Source organism: Amblyomma americanum, chromosome 1 (assembly GCF_052857255.1).
Source record: "Amblyomma americanum isolate KBUSLIRL-KWMA chromosome 1, ASM5285725v1, whole genome shotgun sequence".
Taxonomy (NCBI): domain Eukaryota; kingdom Metazoa; phylum Arthropoda; class Arachnida; order Ixodida; family Ixodidae; genus Amblyomma; species Amblyomma americanum.
The window spans coordinates 141,312,453-141,330,899 of record NC_135497.1 but is presented as its reverse complement, the minus strand read 5'-3'; the positions used below and the strand labels follow the sequence as shown (position 1 = coordinate 141,330,899).

The 18,447-nt window shown below is 49.5% G+C and overlaps 1 protein-coding gene across 1 annotated transcript in view; it reads left to right on the top strand.

Moving 5' to 3' along the window:
- Positions 1–11,570: 11,570 nt before the first annotated feature.
- Positions 11,571–18,447, top strand: part of LOC144113758 (protein tiptop-like) — a 384,665-nt gene continuing 377,788 nt past the window's right edge. The window contains exon 1 of the mRNA XM_077647064.1: positions 11,571–11,722. Within this exon, the coding sequence (XP_077503190.1) occupies positions 11,683–11,722 (40 nt within the window). The 5' untranslated portion in view covers positions 11,571–11,682. The remainder of the gene's footprint in view (positions 11,723–18,447) is intronic.

Below are 18,447 nucleotides of genomic sequence, written 5' to 3'. Positions count from 1 at the left end.
TTGACCTTTGGTGTGCTGTCTGTGTATACGTTTAATAGTTGCGCTGTAGCACTGACGTTTGATATAACTATTTTGCTTACTATTACGCTTTGTTAATTATCTGAGGCTTTTGTGTTGCGCACTGCTGTATCCACTGTTTTGGGGAACTGCGACCTCGTCAGGCTTCACCGCCTTTTGTCACAGTTCCCCCTTTCATCCTTGAAAGAAATAAACCTCAACCTCATTTCGAAGACCAAGGAAGGAAAATGAGTGGCTCGTAAAGACATACGCACACATGAAGGAAGGCAACAGTCATTGCAGTACGAACAAATTTATATGCGCTTGTACGCTCGTGTATTCATCTTGTTTTTTTTTCTTTACAGGAGATATAATGACCATCAACATGGGAGCTTTGGCGTTTGCTCAAATTGTTTAGAGCAAACCCTCTACGGAGCAGTTACCAGCACTGCACGCTCATTTCCTTAGCCATTTCTACCAACCTCCTTCGAAATTAGTGTTGGCTTCTTTGCGACAGGTTGTATTCGGCAGGAAAGCTTACCTTCTCAGAGAAAAAGGGAGGAATTAATTCGGCTAATCTAACTAAATTTGTTTAACCTAATATATATAACATTTCTGTGAATATTGCTTGAACGAACGCGTGGACCACATAGCATTGGGTACTGTCGATCTTTATTTTGTTTGCAGAACAAAAAAAAAGGCTATTAGCCTTTTTCTACCTCTGTTTCCCCCGCAATTGTTGTGAACGCCGGAAGACTTCCCCAATATGAAACTTTGTTTTGTAAGACAGACAATTGGGGTTTGATGCCTCAGCGGCCAGTGCCGCCGAAGGAGAGAAATCCGAAGAAGACGAAGCTGACAAAGTTCAGTTTGGCGCTCACGAACGCTTGACCCCTCAGCTGCGGTGTACTAACAAAGATTGTGGCCGTCCACATTTATTTCTTGATTTGCTTCTTTACACTTGGTGGAGGCGCGGGGTAAAGGCTGGTGAGTGAGAGGCATTGTAGGGCGAGCGGCGGCTGAGGGAAGACGGTGCCAGGTGGCGCATAAGCTGGAACAACTGGCTGAGGTCGTGACCGGACGACAGCTGCAGCATATGTCAGCGGTGCAGTGACCACATGGGGTGGGTTAGCGGGCGGCAGGACCTCTGCAACTTGCTCCTGGATGACACGCTGAATGGAAGGCGACAGCGTTGGAACGGGTGGGCAGGTAACCAACGATAACTGGCGGGTGAATCCGTGCGGCCCAATGAATCAGTGGCGCGCGCAAGATAACCGCCCTATTTGCTATGCTTGCGGCCTCGCTGGTCACGTGGCCCGTTGGTGCCGCACGCGTGGGTCCCGTCCTCACGACTACGGGCGAGCGCCGACGTACGACGTTCCCGTGCCCTCCCCGCCTGTCTCTTCTCCTCTGCCCCAGCATCCCTCTACGTATCGCTCCGACTCCTACCAGCGAATCCCCCGGTCGCCGTCTCCTCGCCGCCCTCTCCCATGCTCCGCCGGTCACCCCTCCCCCCCCCCCCCCCCCCCCCCCCCCCCCCCCCTTTTCCATCCAAGCGGGAAACCAGGCGCCGCAGTTACCGAGGGAAGAAGTGCGCCGTCAACGCTCGACTCAAGCCCTATTTTGCGCTCCTGTGAACGTTATAGAAGCGCTGGTTGAACGGGTTCCTGTTCATGCGCTTATTGGCACTGGCCGCTGGGGCATCAAACCCCAATTGTCTGTCTTACAGTTTATTTGTTTGTTTTATTGTTTTTCGCTGATAAAAGGGCTAAGCTTTTGAAAGGTCACTAATTTGGCTTTCCCTCATTGCATATTTTTAAAATGGCATATTTCGCATTTCTTAAGCATCAAACACAGAAGCCATGTGTGTGCTTGATGATGTAGAAGAAGTTAACTTGATTTCGGCGATGATACCACGTGCAAGGACGCCATTGATCAATATGCAATGCGGAAAAGCCAACTCAACCAACTTTCAAATTCATATTTTTCACTTGCAATATTTCGAGCCACATTGCCGATTAAGAAAATTTAAAAACTGCTCTCACCTCCGATTTTTACGGCCTTAAGTTTCTAAATATAACCTCGCCCCTTAAAATCACAAATAAAAAGTTGATTACTTATTATTAGTCAATTAATCGTATAATTATTGATCTTATCATGTGCATGACGTCCGGCTTGCTGTTCAAATCCAGTTGCAGAGACTTCACCGACCTATCTCTCGCAGGTTTAAAATAAAAATCTCTAAACGTTAAAAAAATCACCCTGTGCGCCTATAAAACGCTAGTTAGAAAAATAGATATCGGCACTCCCCACGAGTGAGCCAGATGTTAAGCCGGGTGCACAGTCACGCATGACCGGTGAACGGAAAATGTAGAGCAGTGGCTTGCGGTGCGCCCACCTTGCCAGCGAGTTCCCCTGTGAGGCTAAAGGGAACAGGAGCCACGCTTGCGCTAATTTCCATTCACGCGCGCAGTATTGCCAAGTCGCGCCCCCGGCCTGACTTAGGGTGGCGACATCCCCGCTCAACGTTAACTGTGCGAAACGGCCGCTAAACTTGATGGGTCGCCACCATTTTGATGCTGAACATTTATAAGGAGGAGGAATAAAAAAAGGAGATGCGTGGTAACTGCCTTACTCTTGGTGGACACGTGACCCGCACCGTGAGGGCTTGCGCAATAATTGCCCCGCCTTTCATTTACAGAAAGCCTCGTCCTCTTCGCCGCAACACTATGCACCCCTCGGTGCCCGAGTGCGCATTTGAGATTTGGGAACAAGAATCGCGCGGTTTCCATGGGGATTCTGCGGTGGCAGTATTCGAGAGTTTTAGCGCCGCCGTACGGCAAATACAGTAACTAAGGCAACTATGACTGTGCGACACATGTTCCTAGGCCAGCACAGCGACGGTAGCAACGGCAACGCATTATCGTATTGGCCGTGCGGCTGTGGGCCACTGCTCTCTATTGACCTTTGCGTGGTGCCTCAACCACCTTGCGCCGAGGGGCGGCACGACTATGCACGTCCCCTAGCCGCTTCTCTACGGGCTTCCATCTCTGTGTAGAAGGCAAATGTAATGAAAGGAAGACCATACTTTCGCAACTTTTCCCATTAAGAGCCTTGGGTGGGGCTCAGACACTTTGAAAATGCAAGCTTTTGCGCATATTTAATTTGTAGGCATCCTGATAATGTAGGTGATTAATCTGAGGCAGTGCTCCAACTTGCAGGGTACTAGCTGCAAAAATACTGCTCTGGTTTCGTCCTTGCATAGCATCTCAGCATTTTCTTTAAGTAAGCATTGGACGTCAAGTACGGACATGTCAATGAATGGACGTATATACGCTGCCGCGAGCTCAGCGACGATGAGGATAGATCAGAACCGCGAAGAAATCACTGCAGTGAATCCTGCATAATTGGGAGCAGTTATCTCTCTCAACGACAGCCGGCGCGAGAGAAAGAGCTTTCTTCGGCCGAATGTGTAAAAATCAAGCAAAATTTCCCCGGACCACGAGCCTGGCTGTCGGAGCGAAGTGTCCTAAGTGAATCTGTCACACAGCGCTGCTCTCAAGCGAGCTAACGCTGTCGCAGCTTTTGGCTCTCTCACCTTGGCAGTTCACTCACGAACCTGCTAATTAAGGCGCTGTAGCACAATTACGCCACTTCTTGAGTTGCATGCGCGCAACAGCGTACACGTGTTGCTTGCGAAGAAAACTTGATGAACGATGTTATTCTTATGTGACCGCGGTTGACATGAAGTGTAAGGAGCGGGTCTCCGAGGCCAAGGTAAAAAAAAAAGCGCTCCGAGGTTAATTAATTTGCACGCAATGATGGGTAGCGTAATCAAGTCATCGAACTTCTGCACCCGTCATGATTTCAGCTCACTGGACATGCCCGCGCCGTGAAAATATTTGCTGAGACCTCTCGTGTGCAGTGGTCGGCTTCGCGAGCGGGAAAAGGTGGCAAAAGGGAGGAACTCTAGAAAGCGTGCGTAGTAAAATCTCGCTCGCGCACACGAAACAGAAAAGAAGTCTGGATGCACTGTATATGTTCTTGTTGAGCAGACACAGACGAAGGGCGCTTCTGTTGTCACCTTTCAACAAAGTCGGCAAATAACGTGACGCTCATTTAGCAATACGCCCTCTGCACTCCGCATTTCAAATGAGTATCACAGTGGATCGCTTCCTTTCTGAATGATTTGCTTCGATACCAGGCGAGTCAGTGTGGATGCAAGGCATCGTGCCAACACTCATCCGGAAATGCCTCAGCCCTTCTTCTTGTATGGTGCCACTATCTTTCACTGGCGAAGCTCGCTAACAATGCTGGCAATAACAAAGGTGACCGGCGAAGCATAATTATTCTCGGGGCGGAACCTGTGCACGATACTGAAGCTCAAGAGAGCCGCCAGTTTAAACGAAGAGGCTTTTAAGCGCTTATTTAATCCATGACTGAAGGACTGCGATGACCTTTTCACCCTTCCGAGACGCGTATTTTTATTTTATGTATTTATCTATACTGTGAGCCTTCTTCAGGCTCTTACAGGAGTGGGTCAAATCACGGGAACAGATAAAACAGCGTGAACAAGATAGCAAGAACAGAAACAAACGAAATGGCAATAACAATATTATAACACCCAAATTACGTCACTTTAGCGTTAAAAACACAACAAAGCTCAGAGAGTTCGCAACAACGCATTTCACATTTCAATTGCCTTCGGGAAAAAAGGGCGTTTAAAGGGATACAGCGGATAACTCAATCTTTTTGCTGTTGGTGTTATTGATAAAACTCAATTGAATGGCTCTTTCTGGCTACGTTGATCTCGTCAGGCTGCAAAAGATTATTTTATTGGTGAGAAAGTTGCAGTTAAGAAATTTTCCAGCCACTCGATTAAAACTTGTGACGTCTACACCTAAATGTACTCTGTGATCGCCGTCCTTGAAGTAAATGGCCTCCGTGATGCGCGTAGGAAAAGCTGTCGACGCACGCAGTTTACTTGAGAAATCGGCCTCTATAATGGCAGCGCATGCACTTGAATTGTCCTTTTCTAGCGTATAAAAGCTCTGTTTTCAGCGAGAGAAGCATCGTCGTCGTTCGAATGCGGTAATCTACCGGGTACAGGCCAACTCAAATGTGGCCTCGGTGTCCCTGTAAATTAACACAGCGCGAGCTGTACAGCCTAATGCATTTGTTATGGTTACATTGGCTGCAGTAGCGGTTGGGTGTTTTTAAGTGGTGTTCCTTATTTATATCGGAACCCCCCATGGTAAAGGTTTGGTTTGGTTTGGTTTGGTTTATTGGGGTTTAACCTCCCAAGGCAACCCCGGCTATGAGGGATGCCGTAGTGAAGGTCTCCGGAAATTTCGACCACCTGGGGTTCTTTCACGTGCACTGACATCGCACAGTACGCGGGCCTCTAGAATTTCGCCTCGATCGAAATTCGACCACTGCGGCCGGGATCGAACCCGCGTCTTTCGGGCCAGCAGCCGAGCGCCATAACCATTGAGACACCACGGCGGCTCATGGTAATGGTGAGAAATGATTTTCATTGCAGCACTTCTTCGACAGCAAGACAAGGTCGCGATCTGTGCCCTAGTGCGCATGGCTGTTGCATATTTCTGACGAGAGTACTTCAAATGCGTAAACCTTAATGATGTATTTGTTGTGTTTTTTAACCTTTTCAATAAGATATGATTTATGTAGTTTCCAGATAATGCTGCCATATTCAAAAATAGGTTGCACCAAAGATTTGCAGGCTGTAAATCGGACATGCGACGGCGCCATGGCTAGTTTTCTACGAAGAAACCCTAGCTGCTTTAAACGTGCTCAACTCGCGAAAAGTGTCCGAAGAGCGCCATGCATTACGTGAAGTGCCACCTGCAGGGGCGCTGCGCGCAGTTTGATATATCAAACCACTGACGAAATTGGAGTTCGATGTACTGCGTGACTTTCGTGTACATTTACAACGTATGTTTTAAATAATGTAATCTGTATGTTCGATATAGCCAATAATTCGAAATTCCCGGCTTCGATATATCCGGGCTCGGCTGTAGTCGGAGCAGAAGTAAAGAGCAGCAGTTGCAGCAGTGAAGGGGCTCTTGATGGAAATCAGAAAAGGAGGGCGTAGTGTACAAAATACCGCTGTCCTGTGGTCAAATTTACATTGGTCAAACAGGGCGGTGTATTAACACACGACTGAGAGAACATCTAAACTCATTAGATTCTAACCACTCCACGAATTTAGTTGATCATTGCCGAGAGTGTCAATCATGTTTTCCTTCCTTGTACTATAGTGACATAGTGTATAAACACCCCGATCAACTGACCAGGGAAACCATAGAAGCCTACAAAATGAGAACGAAACCAAGATTGTGCATCAGCAAACCATCCCTGCTCCGTCGTGACAGTGAGGTTGCCTATCTTGACCCAACATAGTGCACGTGCCTTGTGGTTTTATTGTTTGATTGTTGCCTGTTCGCTTATATTTGCCTGTTTGCTGTGACTGAACTTTAGTTGAGAGTCAGCGCTTGTCCTGTGTTTTCTACCCTTGAAATCCCCGTTTTCCGCGCTGTAATTTTTTAAATATGTATCACCAACTCGCCCGCCTTGCTATCGTATTGAATTTCAGAAAAGGAGTAATAACTGTCTCTCACATGTAGGCAGCGGAAGAGCAAGGAGAACTGGTAGGCTCCACAACGGCATCAACCCCCCCCCCCCAAACTCGTCCAACCTTTGTGCTCGGGCATGTTCAGTACGTGGGCGCGCTTTGAGGGCTCCCAGCCGAACGGCACCTTCAGCCTCGCTTCGAACAATGCATTTCTTTGGCGGAGAGATAGAGGGCGGGCGACAGGGAACAGTGAGAATGTCTCTCACCGTGACTTGTCTTTTCTCCTACGCTGTCTCTCTCCGCTCTGTCACACCGACTAGATCAAAGTGCCACCTTAGCGCATTTCTTTAGTTGCCATCATCATCATCGCCAGCTTAACTACCCAGACTGCAGGACAAACGCCTCTGCGGCCTACTGATCTCCGCAAGTTTCCTCATCATCCGCCCACCTGATTTTCCGTCGGCCCCTGCTACGCTTGCCTTCTCTTGGAATCCAGTCAGTTACCCTTAACGACCATCGTTTTTTTTTTTTGCTTTCGCATCACAAATCCTGCCCATGCTCATTTCTTCTTTATTTAGACTAGCATGTCATTAAATCGCGTTTACTCCCTGACCCACTCTCTTCCTGTCTGTGAACGTTAGACCGATCACTTTCCTCCCACAGCTCCCGCGTTGTCCTCAAGTTTAACCCTTTTCGTTAGCGTCCACGCTTCTGCTCCATAAGTGAGTAGCGGCAAAATACAGCCGTTGCATATTTTTTCTCTTGAGGGGCACTGGTAAACTGCTATTCATGACTTCAGAGTACCAGCCAAATGCACTCCACCTCATTCCTTAATCCGTTTGAATCAGAAGCCTGACCGTGAAGAAAAAGTGTCCTGAATCAGGCGGCGTGGCGTTAAGCACACCAAACGCTAGCTACCACGGTTGACAGGTGAAAACTACAGGGATGGGAATCCCTCTGTCCAACTGGAGGGGAGAGACCGCAAGGTGGCTGCCACGGGAAAAACAGAGATAGACCAAGAATGACTCACCAAAACATAATACGACTAAGAATGACTAAGCAAAAGTGACCTGCTACAGTTGGCAAGTGTAAAAGTGAAGGGAGAGGAAAATCCTCCTTGTCATATTGCATGAATGGTTGCTAAGGGTGCCCTCTCTGCAGCTTGAGTTGCGTTGAAAGCCCCCTTCAGCAGGTGTCCATCGACTTAATACAGATATGTGCTAGCGTTTCATGGTCTGTCAGCAGTCGTAATAGGGGTTACGTCACCACGTCGTGAGACGCCATCATGCGTTTCGCCGACCTCTAGGGGCTTCAAACTACATCACATTATAAAAAAAAATGGCTACCTAGATAACACAATTGGAACTCCCAATATTTTGTTTCATTACCACTTGACTGCCCACCAATAAGCAAGAAGCAGACATTAATCGCCATTTTTTCTGAATATCTTTTTTTTTCGTGATTCGTTATTACAGACGACTTGCTTTATGGACAGTTTTGTTTAGGAACAATGGTTGGGATCTCCCTTCAGTATCGGTTTTAATTAGTTTTCCTACTATGCACTATAGCTAAGCAAAAAAACATTAAAAAACGATCTTAGCATGCTCCTGAGTTTTAGACGCTGCATGCTTATTAATCGAGCATTGATTGGGCCACTCGGAACTCGCGGACGCGTCACTGAAAAGTGAGCAGTAAAAGTTGTATGGTACGTTACCTTTCACTGCGTGCGAATGAAGGCGGATTCTGTTATGTTCACAGTGCCCTCGTCATTGTGCATGGCAGAGCGGCATTGCTGGGGAGCTGACGCCCGGCAGTTTTCGTTTTCAGTGATGAAGACACTGAGTAGCCCTCTGGTGACCGCTAGCGCGCGCGCGCGCGCGCGCGTGTGTGTGTGTGTGTGTGTGTGTGTGTGTGTGTGTGTGTGTGTGTGTGTGTGTGTGTGTGTGTGTGTGTGTGTGTGTGTGTGTGTGTGTGTGTGTGTGTGTGTGTGTGTGTGTGTGTGTGTGTGTGTGTGTGTGTGTGTGTGTGTGTGTGTGTGTGTGTGTGTGTGTGTGTGTGTGTGTGTGTGTGTGTGTGTGTGTGTGTGTGTGTGTGTGTGTGTGTGTGTGTGTGTGTGTGTGTGTGTGTGTGTGTGTGTGCGCGCGCGTGCGTGCGTGTGTGCGCGCGTGCGTGTGCGTAAATTTATTTATTATTTATGGTGCTGATCAATGTGAAATTAAAAGCGTGAACACTTTATGGTTGAAACGTATTTCATTAGAAATTCGAAGAAAAAACAACCACATGCCGCCGGTGGGGTCAGAACCCACAACCTGCGAATTTCGCGTCCGGTGCTCTACCAACTGAGCTACGGCGGGGCTGTTTATGTTGCAGATAAGCTGGCGTACGGTAAACTGGTATCATCATCATCAGTCTGACTACGCCCACTGGAGGGCAGAGGCATTTCCCCACGTTTCTCCAATTAACCCGGCTCTTTGCCAGGTGCGGACACCGCATTTCCGCAAACTTCTTTACCTCATCCGCCCACCTTATAAGTTATAAGTTAATTTCAGTATTTTGATAATGATGATGATGATGATAATAGTTTTATGGCGCAAAGGCATCTATGGCCAAATAGCGCCGTGGCACAAGGTTGTCTCTTCTACTCAAGGTAGGGTCAAAGGCCCAGTTCCCAAGCATTTCACCTTATAAATAAACCGAGCACCAGACCAGGGGAAAGCTTGAACCCATTGTTTCACCGGTGGGTACCCAGCAGTACTGGGGATCGAACCTCGCATCTCCGGTATGCGAGGCGGATGCTCAACTACTTGGCTACTGCTGCGGTCCAATTTCAGTGTTTTGATGAATTGAGAAATTGGTGCTTTTTGCGATGTTATGGTGTCCGCTAACGTCCGACGACACAAATACGGGGACGAGAAAGATCCTAACTGACGACAGGCTTTTTTGTTTTAATTTTGATTCACCTTCGTCGCTTGAATTGCGCGACACCTTTCATATGCGCTTAGAAGGAGAGACACCAGCCATCACGGCACGTGCTTCTCGGATGCAGTTCACGATGGAGATCTGGCAACGCGCCGGCTGGTGCGGTTTACCAGTGCCCGAGCTTCCGAACTGCTCTGACGACCAAAATTTTTGAGTTGTACTCAGCGCGGTTTTATTTCCCTCACGTTCTTAATTGCGGAGCGAGAGTGGGAGACCGTGAAGGCGTGCCGGTACTCTAAAAGAAATCGTCCAATAAAACTTCACCGGTTCGTAAAGAAACATGGGCTTGCCCAGCAGGCTGCCTCAAGCTCTACCCGATTCCCTGCGATCCGAAATTGTCGGAGTTCACTCTTCGCTCGCTAATTTGTATCTCTTCTTTTTCTGCCGCCCCTGCGCGGCCCTTCTGTAAATACATGCGAATAAAAGTACATATTCTGAAAAAGAATCTCATTTCTTTCGCAATGTGCCATCTGGACAACGAACCCCTGCGATGCGTCCACTGTCACGAGCAGAAGTCTAGTGGAGGTGTTCGCCCGGCCTGTCTGATGCTTCACCACACCACGTCTTGCAGACGTTGCCAAAACGAACGAAATAACAAAAAAAGACAAAAACGCGTCATTACATGATAGCGGGTCTTCAGTTCTACTGCTCACAGTGACAACGCTCGACAGAGGAGGCTCAGACTAACTAGCAGCAGCGAATTCGCGCGGAGAGGGAGAGAGTGTGGAGAAAAGCGAAACGCGGGATGTGTCCGGAGGAGAAAGAATCCGCCGTGTCTCTTCTTGAGCATATGCGAGGAGGATCGAAGGGGGGGGGGGGGGGGGGAAGTCGATGACCAATAGGAACGGAAAATGCATATAAGCAACACAGCCGCTAAAACCAGCTCAAAACTTCCTAGCAGAACGCACATTAAAGGGGCTCTGAAACTCCTTCCGAGGAGAGCACATTAACTCACTTAATCACTGCGCGGCGTTGCCATGAAAACCAGAGCCAAAGAATACTCTTCTACACGCAGCAGACGACCCACAATCACGCGTCAAAGTTGGCGAGCCCTTCCCGGCGACTTTTTCACAGTCGCACCCTCCTCCGTCCCCCGCATCTGCGTAGACATGGTGAGAGGTGGCCATTGGTTAGGCTCTTGAAGACGTCAGGCCGCTACCGTGGGCGCGGCCAATAAACCGCTTAGCTCCGGCGGGTCGGAAAGCTCCGCTCCCAGAGGGGGGGTCGGCGAAGGAGCGCCTACCTTCCAGCGTGCAAAAAGTGAGGAGAGGAGAGGGAAAGGCGCGAACACGCTGAAATTCAAATGTTAACTACAGATAACTCAGGTTCTACAAAGCGCATTTAAAAAATTCTTGCTGGACACTATTCGTGAAGCGGCGCGCTTCAATATCCCAGGCATGCCGCAACTTTATTAGAGCCCCCTTCACAGCCCCTTTAAGAGAAACATTGTTAATAGCCGCGCAACGCTCCGATGTGATCACGCGAGGTAGCATCTTGTTTACTTTCGTAACACTCTTGCATTTCAGCCTATGAGCCACGGCGATGTAAAATGTTCGAGAAGGAATCATCAGTTTTAGCAAAATCGATCATCGAAATTTATGTTTTAGTCTTTCTGGGTTCATGGAGCGATTCGATAGTTTTCCGTAACGGCAAAATTATATGACACTGCTTTGTTCACACATTTTTGTTCGTGATGTCACGCTGATTCAAGAAGTACGCGCGATTTCTCTTTTATACCGGGCACCTGCGCTACGCGGCCTTCCCCAGGGCGAAGTGTCCGCGACTGCCGTCGAGCGCGGCGCGTGCGCCTTGGCTGCCGTAGAGCCGTGGCGCTTCCCCGCGGTGGGCGGCCGAAGCGGTGCGGCCCGCTCGCGGGGCTCCTTGGCGAGGCGCGCCTTCGACGGCGGCCAAGAGATGCCGCGGCGGCGGCGGCGCGCGCTGGGAGCGCAATGACTTTCCCGTGATGCTTGGCGGTCGCACGGCAGCGGCCGCGAGAGGCATGGCGCGCTGGGCGGCCGGCAGAACCCCTCCGGCGAGGCTCGGCCGGCGCGGGCCCTGAGCACGCTCGCCCCCTACAGCAGCACGGCGGCCGCCCTGGCGACGCCCCAGGCATGCCTCGCCGGAAGCAGCACCGGCCTCAGCGGATGCAATGTGAGTGCACGCTGCCGTCGAGCCCTAGGCCTACGGTCCGACTTCCGAGCGTGCGGTGCGTCCCCGCGGCCCGAGCCTCGCGCGGCGTCTGCCCCTGGCCGCGCTCCGGCTCCGGCCGCCGGGCCGCGCCGCGCGCTCCCGCGTGCGCGCGCGCCTCAATGAGCGTTACACACCGGGGCCCGGACGACGTGCGCGCTGACTACACGCTCGGGGGCTCCACGCACTGTCACTGTGTCGTTTCCACTGCGACGCTCCGGCAGCGCAGTAGCGAAACTGTCACGGATGTTTACAAGCTGTCTTCTCCGCTGAGCATGCCGCCCTTGCCACACTGAGAAGCGTGCTCCTCTCTTCATTCAGCGCTGCGGACCCGCGTTTGTGCCTTCCGCTCTTGTCTCTGTGCTCTTATCGCGTGATCTCACACACCTCGTTGCTGGTTGTGTTGTCAGTGAGCTTGGTTTGCATCTCCGATACTAAACGCAGTCGTAAAACTAGGGTAATTGCTTTGGTACTCATGCGAAAATGTATTCAAATATATTTATCACCCTTCGTCAACAGCTGCAATGATTACGCATTAATTCTCTCGAAATTGCCTCCTTCAGTGGCCATGTGCGACGTAATAGATTCTCTAGATTTCTGGTCGTGCACGTCGCGCAGAGCCCGCGCAACACCCGTCGCCGTAACACGGTAAAATTGGTATGAAATTTGCGTGTTAGTGAGGGTACAGGAAGTCCCTCTGTCTGGTATTTATCCGGAGAAGGCTCAGAATGAACTGCGAAGAGTATATTGAGAACGAGTATTTTTTTACTCCTTGCCTCGTACGCGCGTCGCAAACCGAACTTCGTTTGAAAAGTGCAAAGAGTGAACTCATTCGTTCAGAATCTCGGGCAGCCGGGACCATGTGTGGAAGTTTGATGTAGTTCAGGCGTTTTTCGATACTTGGTAACCTGAGGCAACCCGCGTTCACTTCCTCTGCTAAGACGGTGCATTTGTTGTGCCTTCTTTTGATTGCCTGGACCCTTGCTCATAGCTAATATTCCCTTCCGAACTTCATTCAGACCAGAAACGCATTGCTTCTAAACGTTGACAGTGGAGAGTATAGACAGCGAGAACTTCTAGCGCAGCACCTGTCGCTGCTACTGCTAAAAGCGCCGCCGACGCGTCAACGCAAGGCGTCTAACGAATTGCGCGCAGTGAGGAAATAGTATACATTTCCATCTTTGACGGGCGCGGGGAACTCAAAAAAATTTCTCAGGTGAGTGTTTGCGCCCAGGCTGTGTCGGAACATTGCGCTCCTTGCGTCGTCACTAACGGGACGTCCCAACCGGCGCCTCTGCGCGACAGTATGCTCGCGCCAGTAACGCTCCTAAAGCTCGGCATGTTTGTTTATTTCTTTGTCGCTGTTCTTTTTCTGAAAAGGGGACAGGAAGAGTGTATCTGCACTCGACGACAAACTGTCCGTGCTGTGGCGACGTGAAAGCGCCGTGGAGAAGGGAAATGATGCTCAGGCGAAAGTGCTCCTGTGGGTTTATTCGCAGTACAGAGCATGCGAGGTGCAATGGTTTCGTGGTATCTATGCGGCAGGTCTTCTTTGCTCATACTGAGAGCGAAGCATGCACTGTGTTTAAGATGACGAACGTCGAAACCTGCGGCAACCAAGCCTGCTACCTTCTCTCTCTTTCTTTGCTTTTTTTTCTTCTTCTCTCGGGAAGCGAGCGATCCGTGGTACGCATACGGAGGCATACATACCAGCGCGGCGAACTCGCTGATAAAACACTGGCAAGTTGTCTGTTTACATCAAGTCGTGCCACATGCTCAGAAAAGCGTTTTCCCAACTGGTATGGTCTCCGCAATCGGGCGCGTTTAGCATTACTTTCCTACTTTTCAAAGAAGAAATAACGCTATCGCTTGAGATATGAATTAAGGATTGCATTTTTTCCGTATGGGGTTTAATTTTTGTTCGTCCTCAATGAGTACGAAGCAATGTGCAGAATCTATCGAGGCTTACTGTTACCGCAGCAGCAAAGCAGTCCATTATAACAGAGGAGTAGATGGTACTGTTAACAGAAAGTTAAAAATTCGGGGCTCGATATTTCAACGCGCTACAAACGTCAGTCATGTTAGCCACGCTGTATACGTCTATTAGTTCATGCGAACAATATCTGGTTGCTGACCATCCAAAGGATAATGATATAAGTACGAGAAGCGAAAATGGACGAATAAAAATAGTCATATAACCAGCAACTGAAAGCTTATGAATGCGGAGGTATCGGAGCAGCGTGTGCTGCACGCAGGCCGCTTTGGACAAATTTTCGACATGCTGATTTATGAAATTTTTTCGGCAAACACATTTCTGATATTGGCTTTTGAATGTATGTGCATTAGCCAACATAACGCGGAGGTAATGATTTATTTTTTTAATTGCTTCATAATTTGGGCATTAAATGGTATTAACCCTTTTTACGCTTTTGTGCGTAAATCTTTTGCACGCGTTTGCACGCCGGTGAACAAGAACTACTGGCCGCTCTTCACCCGCATCATATGCGAAGCAGGCCTGGTTACACATAGCTGCACAGCTACTTAAATCAAGGCAAAAGGCCGCGCAGGTTAGTTTATTTTACCTTTCCTGGAAGATCCTCCGGTATATCTCTTTTTATTTATTTATTTTTGTTCATTTCTCGGTCATTCTTTCCGTCTAGCCAGTGTCAAGTCATTTCTGACGTCTGAATGCCGGCTGATGCCGCGTTTAAGGTGAAAACACCTGCTCGCTGTCAAGCTACGTATTTACGCCTCTCTCCAAGCATGTGCATACGATCGTCAACGCGCATCTGTTCCGATGCCTACACAGTGGCTCTTCTGTCGTGACGCTAGCGCCGATCGTGCGTTTTTCGCGTGCCTTGGTGTTTTCGTCTCCTTTTCTTTTTTGTTCTTTCACCGCCTCCCGCGGACTGCCCCTTGTTCTCGCTCTGCCGCCGAGGCAGTGCGTCGGGAGACGCAGGGTGTGGGCCCCGCGGTGTCACTCTCCCGTTTTTATTCCCCCCTTCTTGGGCCCACCCGATGTCTACGGGGCCCTCCCAGCACGTCCTCAGTGTGTATAGCGCGCGTAGTGTGATCCGTCGTATATATATATCACTGGCATGCTACCGGAAGTTTGGTCAAGCAAGATACGCGCGAGAAAACCTGTTCTCCGTGCCGCCAGTCCGACGCTGGCGACTGCGCGGCGGCCGAGCGTTGCAGCGTGGCGAAAGGCGGCAGAGCCGCGCGCAGCGACACTGTTTATGCCGGCCACCCTACCAGTGACGCGAGGTTAAGGCACCGTGGCCAGGAATGGTGCCGAAATGTTTCTCTTTTTTTTTCTCTCTCTCTCTCTAAGACAGTCGAGTGGCATGGGCGGTGATCTGTAGGCGGAAGCGCGGTGGGTGCGCATTTGACGAATCCAGAACTGAGCGCCAGTGTATACACTGAAACCTTATCGAAGCTTGCCCTCTTCCCACAGACACTAGACGAACGAACCAAATCTTGCAACGCCTGACAGTGTGCTTCTGGGCGGGTCGAAGAAGGAGAAATAAAGAAAAAGAAACGAAGGAATTAGTGTTCAGAGGAGAAAAGGACCCGCTATTGCGAGGGACAGTACCGGCAAGCGTTTCGTGCTTGCCAAGATTCCGGAGTGGCAGGATTTGCGAAGCAAGTGACCGCGTCACGTCAGAGTCCATCATAGCTAGGTCTAGGGTTTTTCTACATATCCCCCCCCCCCCCCCCCCCTCATCCGCTGAAGCATTGAAAGGGTTGAAGCGTGCGTTTCCTAGTAGTCCACTACGCAGTGGCTCACGCTGTCGATTTGAGAAGTTGTAAGCACGCGGCAAAATGTTCGCCGATTAAAAATGTCGGTTACCAAAAATGAATATCTGTATACTATCTTCTGTATTATACTGCAACCGAGATTTCAGTGCATATATGGTTAAGGCGGTTATGTTTCCCCGCCGGAGCATTCCATTCCAATAACATTGCGTTTGCGGGCGCCGTGATACGTTAGTTACTTAGTATACCGCCAGGGCAGATTAGGCGTTATAGGGGAGACTGTACCGTTTTGTCTGCAAATTCTTGCAAGACACCGAGCCTCTATGCCGTTTGCAAGTATGCGTTTCGTGTATATTTTCATAATACTTATATGTATCCTGTAAAATGCCGCGGTGTCTGTCACCATTCCGAGGAAAACTTGTGAATTATATTAGTACTTAGCAGTAAATTTCGAAACGATAGCAAACGCAAGCAAGTTGGCTAAAATGTACTCCGTTAACGAGCTGCTTTCTCTGACTGTCTATTTTGGAACGTAGCGCACGGGAAGCAAGACTGGAAAACACAAAAAGAAGGGGGGCTGGGCGGAGTGTGGCAGTGAAAGGGTGGCGTACGCAGAATACTGTTGCCCCATCTCGCTACAGGTTATCAAACTCGTAATTTGTTTTGCATGGTTAATTGCTCATTACTGATTGAAACGCTGGGTTGCGGCCACGTTAACAGTGCAGTTTTCATTTTACGCGTGAAGCCACTGCTTGGCGAAAAGAGGTGCATATAGTGCTTGGCAGAGGCCCTATGGGCGCCTGTGGTTTCTGCTCGATGTTCGGCACGCATGGCCAACTGGATGTCCTGTCCCGACAGCGGTCGTAGAACCGCCTACAACAGCCACGTGAAAGGAAGCGCACCCGTAATAGATACAAGAGACGAACAGACAATACTACAAAAATTCTATTACTGCTATTATTCGATTTCTCCGCGGCAACGTTGCGCAGTGTGCACGCTATGAGGGACGCCGAAGTTGAGGGCTCCGTACCGATTTCTGCCACCCGAGATTACTTAACGTGCGCACACATTGCGCAGTACAGGGAGGTTTTTACATTTCTCCTTCACTGAACTGCTGCCGCTGAGGCCACGGGTTCAAACCCGCGACATTGAGATCAGCGGCTGAACGCTAGAGCCACTGAGACACCGCTCAGATGGCGTATGCCATATAGCAAAGCTAAAATGTGAGGATATAGAAGAGAGAATTATACTTGGTTAATGGGTGAGGCGGAAGACAGAAACGGAGGAGCTGAAGTTGGGGGGGGGGGGGGGGGAGATCCTCTGTAGACATAACTGTTTTTGACAGCGTATACGAACTGAATAGCCGAAACAGAAGCGCAATAAGGTCAGCGTTATGAAACAAAGAGCTATACGATGAATCGCATTAAATACTGGAATTAACCGTCGTGTGCACAAGGGCTAAGAAGCGGCATCGTACTGTTTGGGAAACAAACGCTGTCTCTGTGGGCAGAATGAACGCAGGTACCGCTCGCGAGTGCCACAACTCTCTGCTTCCTCATTTCAAGATTCTGTTTCTTTTTAGGCTCGCTCAGCGTGCACTGATTACACGTAAACTAGCATGGAAGCTGCGCGAAGGAGGACCTCGTAAATTGTTAACAAAAACAAAAAGAAAGTGCAATGTTCTGTGTAACAAATGCTTGCTAGCTAATGCACTTCGCTTTCCCATTACTGAGCGTATAGTTTATCTCCCAGCAGATGCTTTCTAACGTTGAATGAGAATTTAATTGACCATAGAATTACGTTCGCATATGCTGGCCTCTGCATGTTTTGGGCTGAATGGTCGCGTTAGGCTCAAGGATTTTCATGTCTTAAAGCGACGCTGTTGCCTGTGAACCATGTCGCAGTGGTGAATTTCGGATTTTTTTTTTTTTGGCCAGCTGTCGTTTCTGAATGGGCGGCGACAGTAGGCGGATGTTTTTGCATGTCGCCTCCATGCAGATGGGGACGCGCAGCTAGAGATATTGGGCTCCGTGATTTTTTTCTGATAATAATGGATGATTTTTCATGTTACGTCGGAAAGTTTCTCACCGTCAAACGTTTCCAAATATAATTCAGGAAAATGAGTTCAATTTGTCGGCACGAGTGCTTCGATATTGTGTGCCTGAAAAAGTGGCACCGAGGAGACCGCATCTTGAGAACGCGTCCGCCCTGGTATTTCGTATTGGAGCTTCATTATTCGGCGTGCATGGACACACTGTGTTGGACAAGCGTGAAAGGACAAGCACGGGTGCATGGTCCGGTCCTCACGAGACTTACGGCTTAGCTCCGACAGAGAGCTTCCGGCGCGATTGATTACAGACCACGTGTGTCCCGGACGACGTTTACCGGTGTTCCCGATGGCCGTCGGGAAATTCCTATCCACGTGATATGCTCGACTAAATAAATAAAAAAGCTGTCTCGAAACGAACTGAGACAGTCACCAACAAATGCCGATTCCACATTGCTAGATGTACTAGCGGTAGCGGAAGGGACACGATCGCTCGCAGTTTGCCCAAAAGCAGGTGCTCGACATTTCAGGCACACGACCCGCACCGGTAGCTCAGTTGCTTTGGTATTCGGCTGCTGATCCCAAGGTCACACGGTCGAATCCCGACCGCGGCTGCCGCATTGTGATGGAGGCAGAATGCGAAAACTCCAGTGGGCTGTGCGATGTCAGCGCAGGTTAAAGGGACTCGGAGGGCAACTCCATCCACCGACTGTTCTCAGTAAAAGTTGATTATCTGACTCCTTCCTGGTATGCTGACGTGTGGCTGACAGGATTGGACTTAAATATGTTCCCGCCACTAGATTCAAACTCGTGACGTCCACACTAAGGACTGCTTGCCGCAGTTTTGAAGTGAATGGCGCTGTAGCATATAGCCTCCGGGATC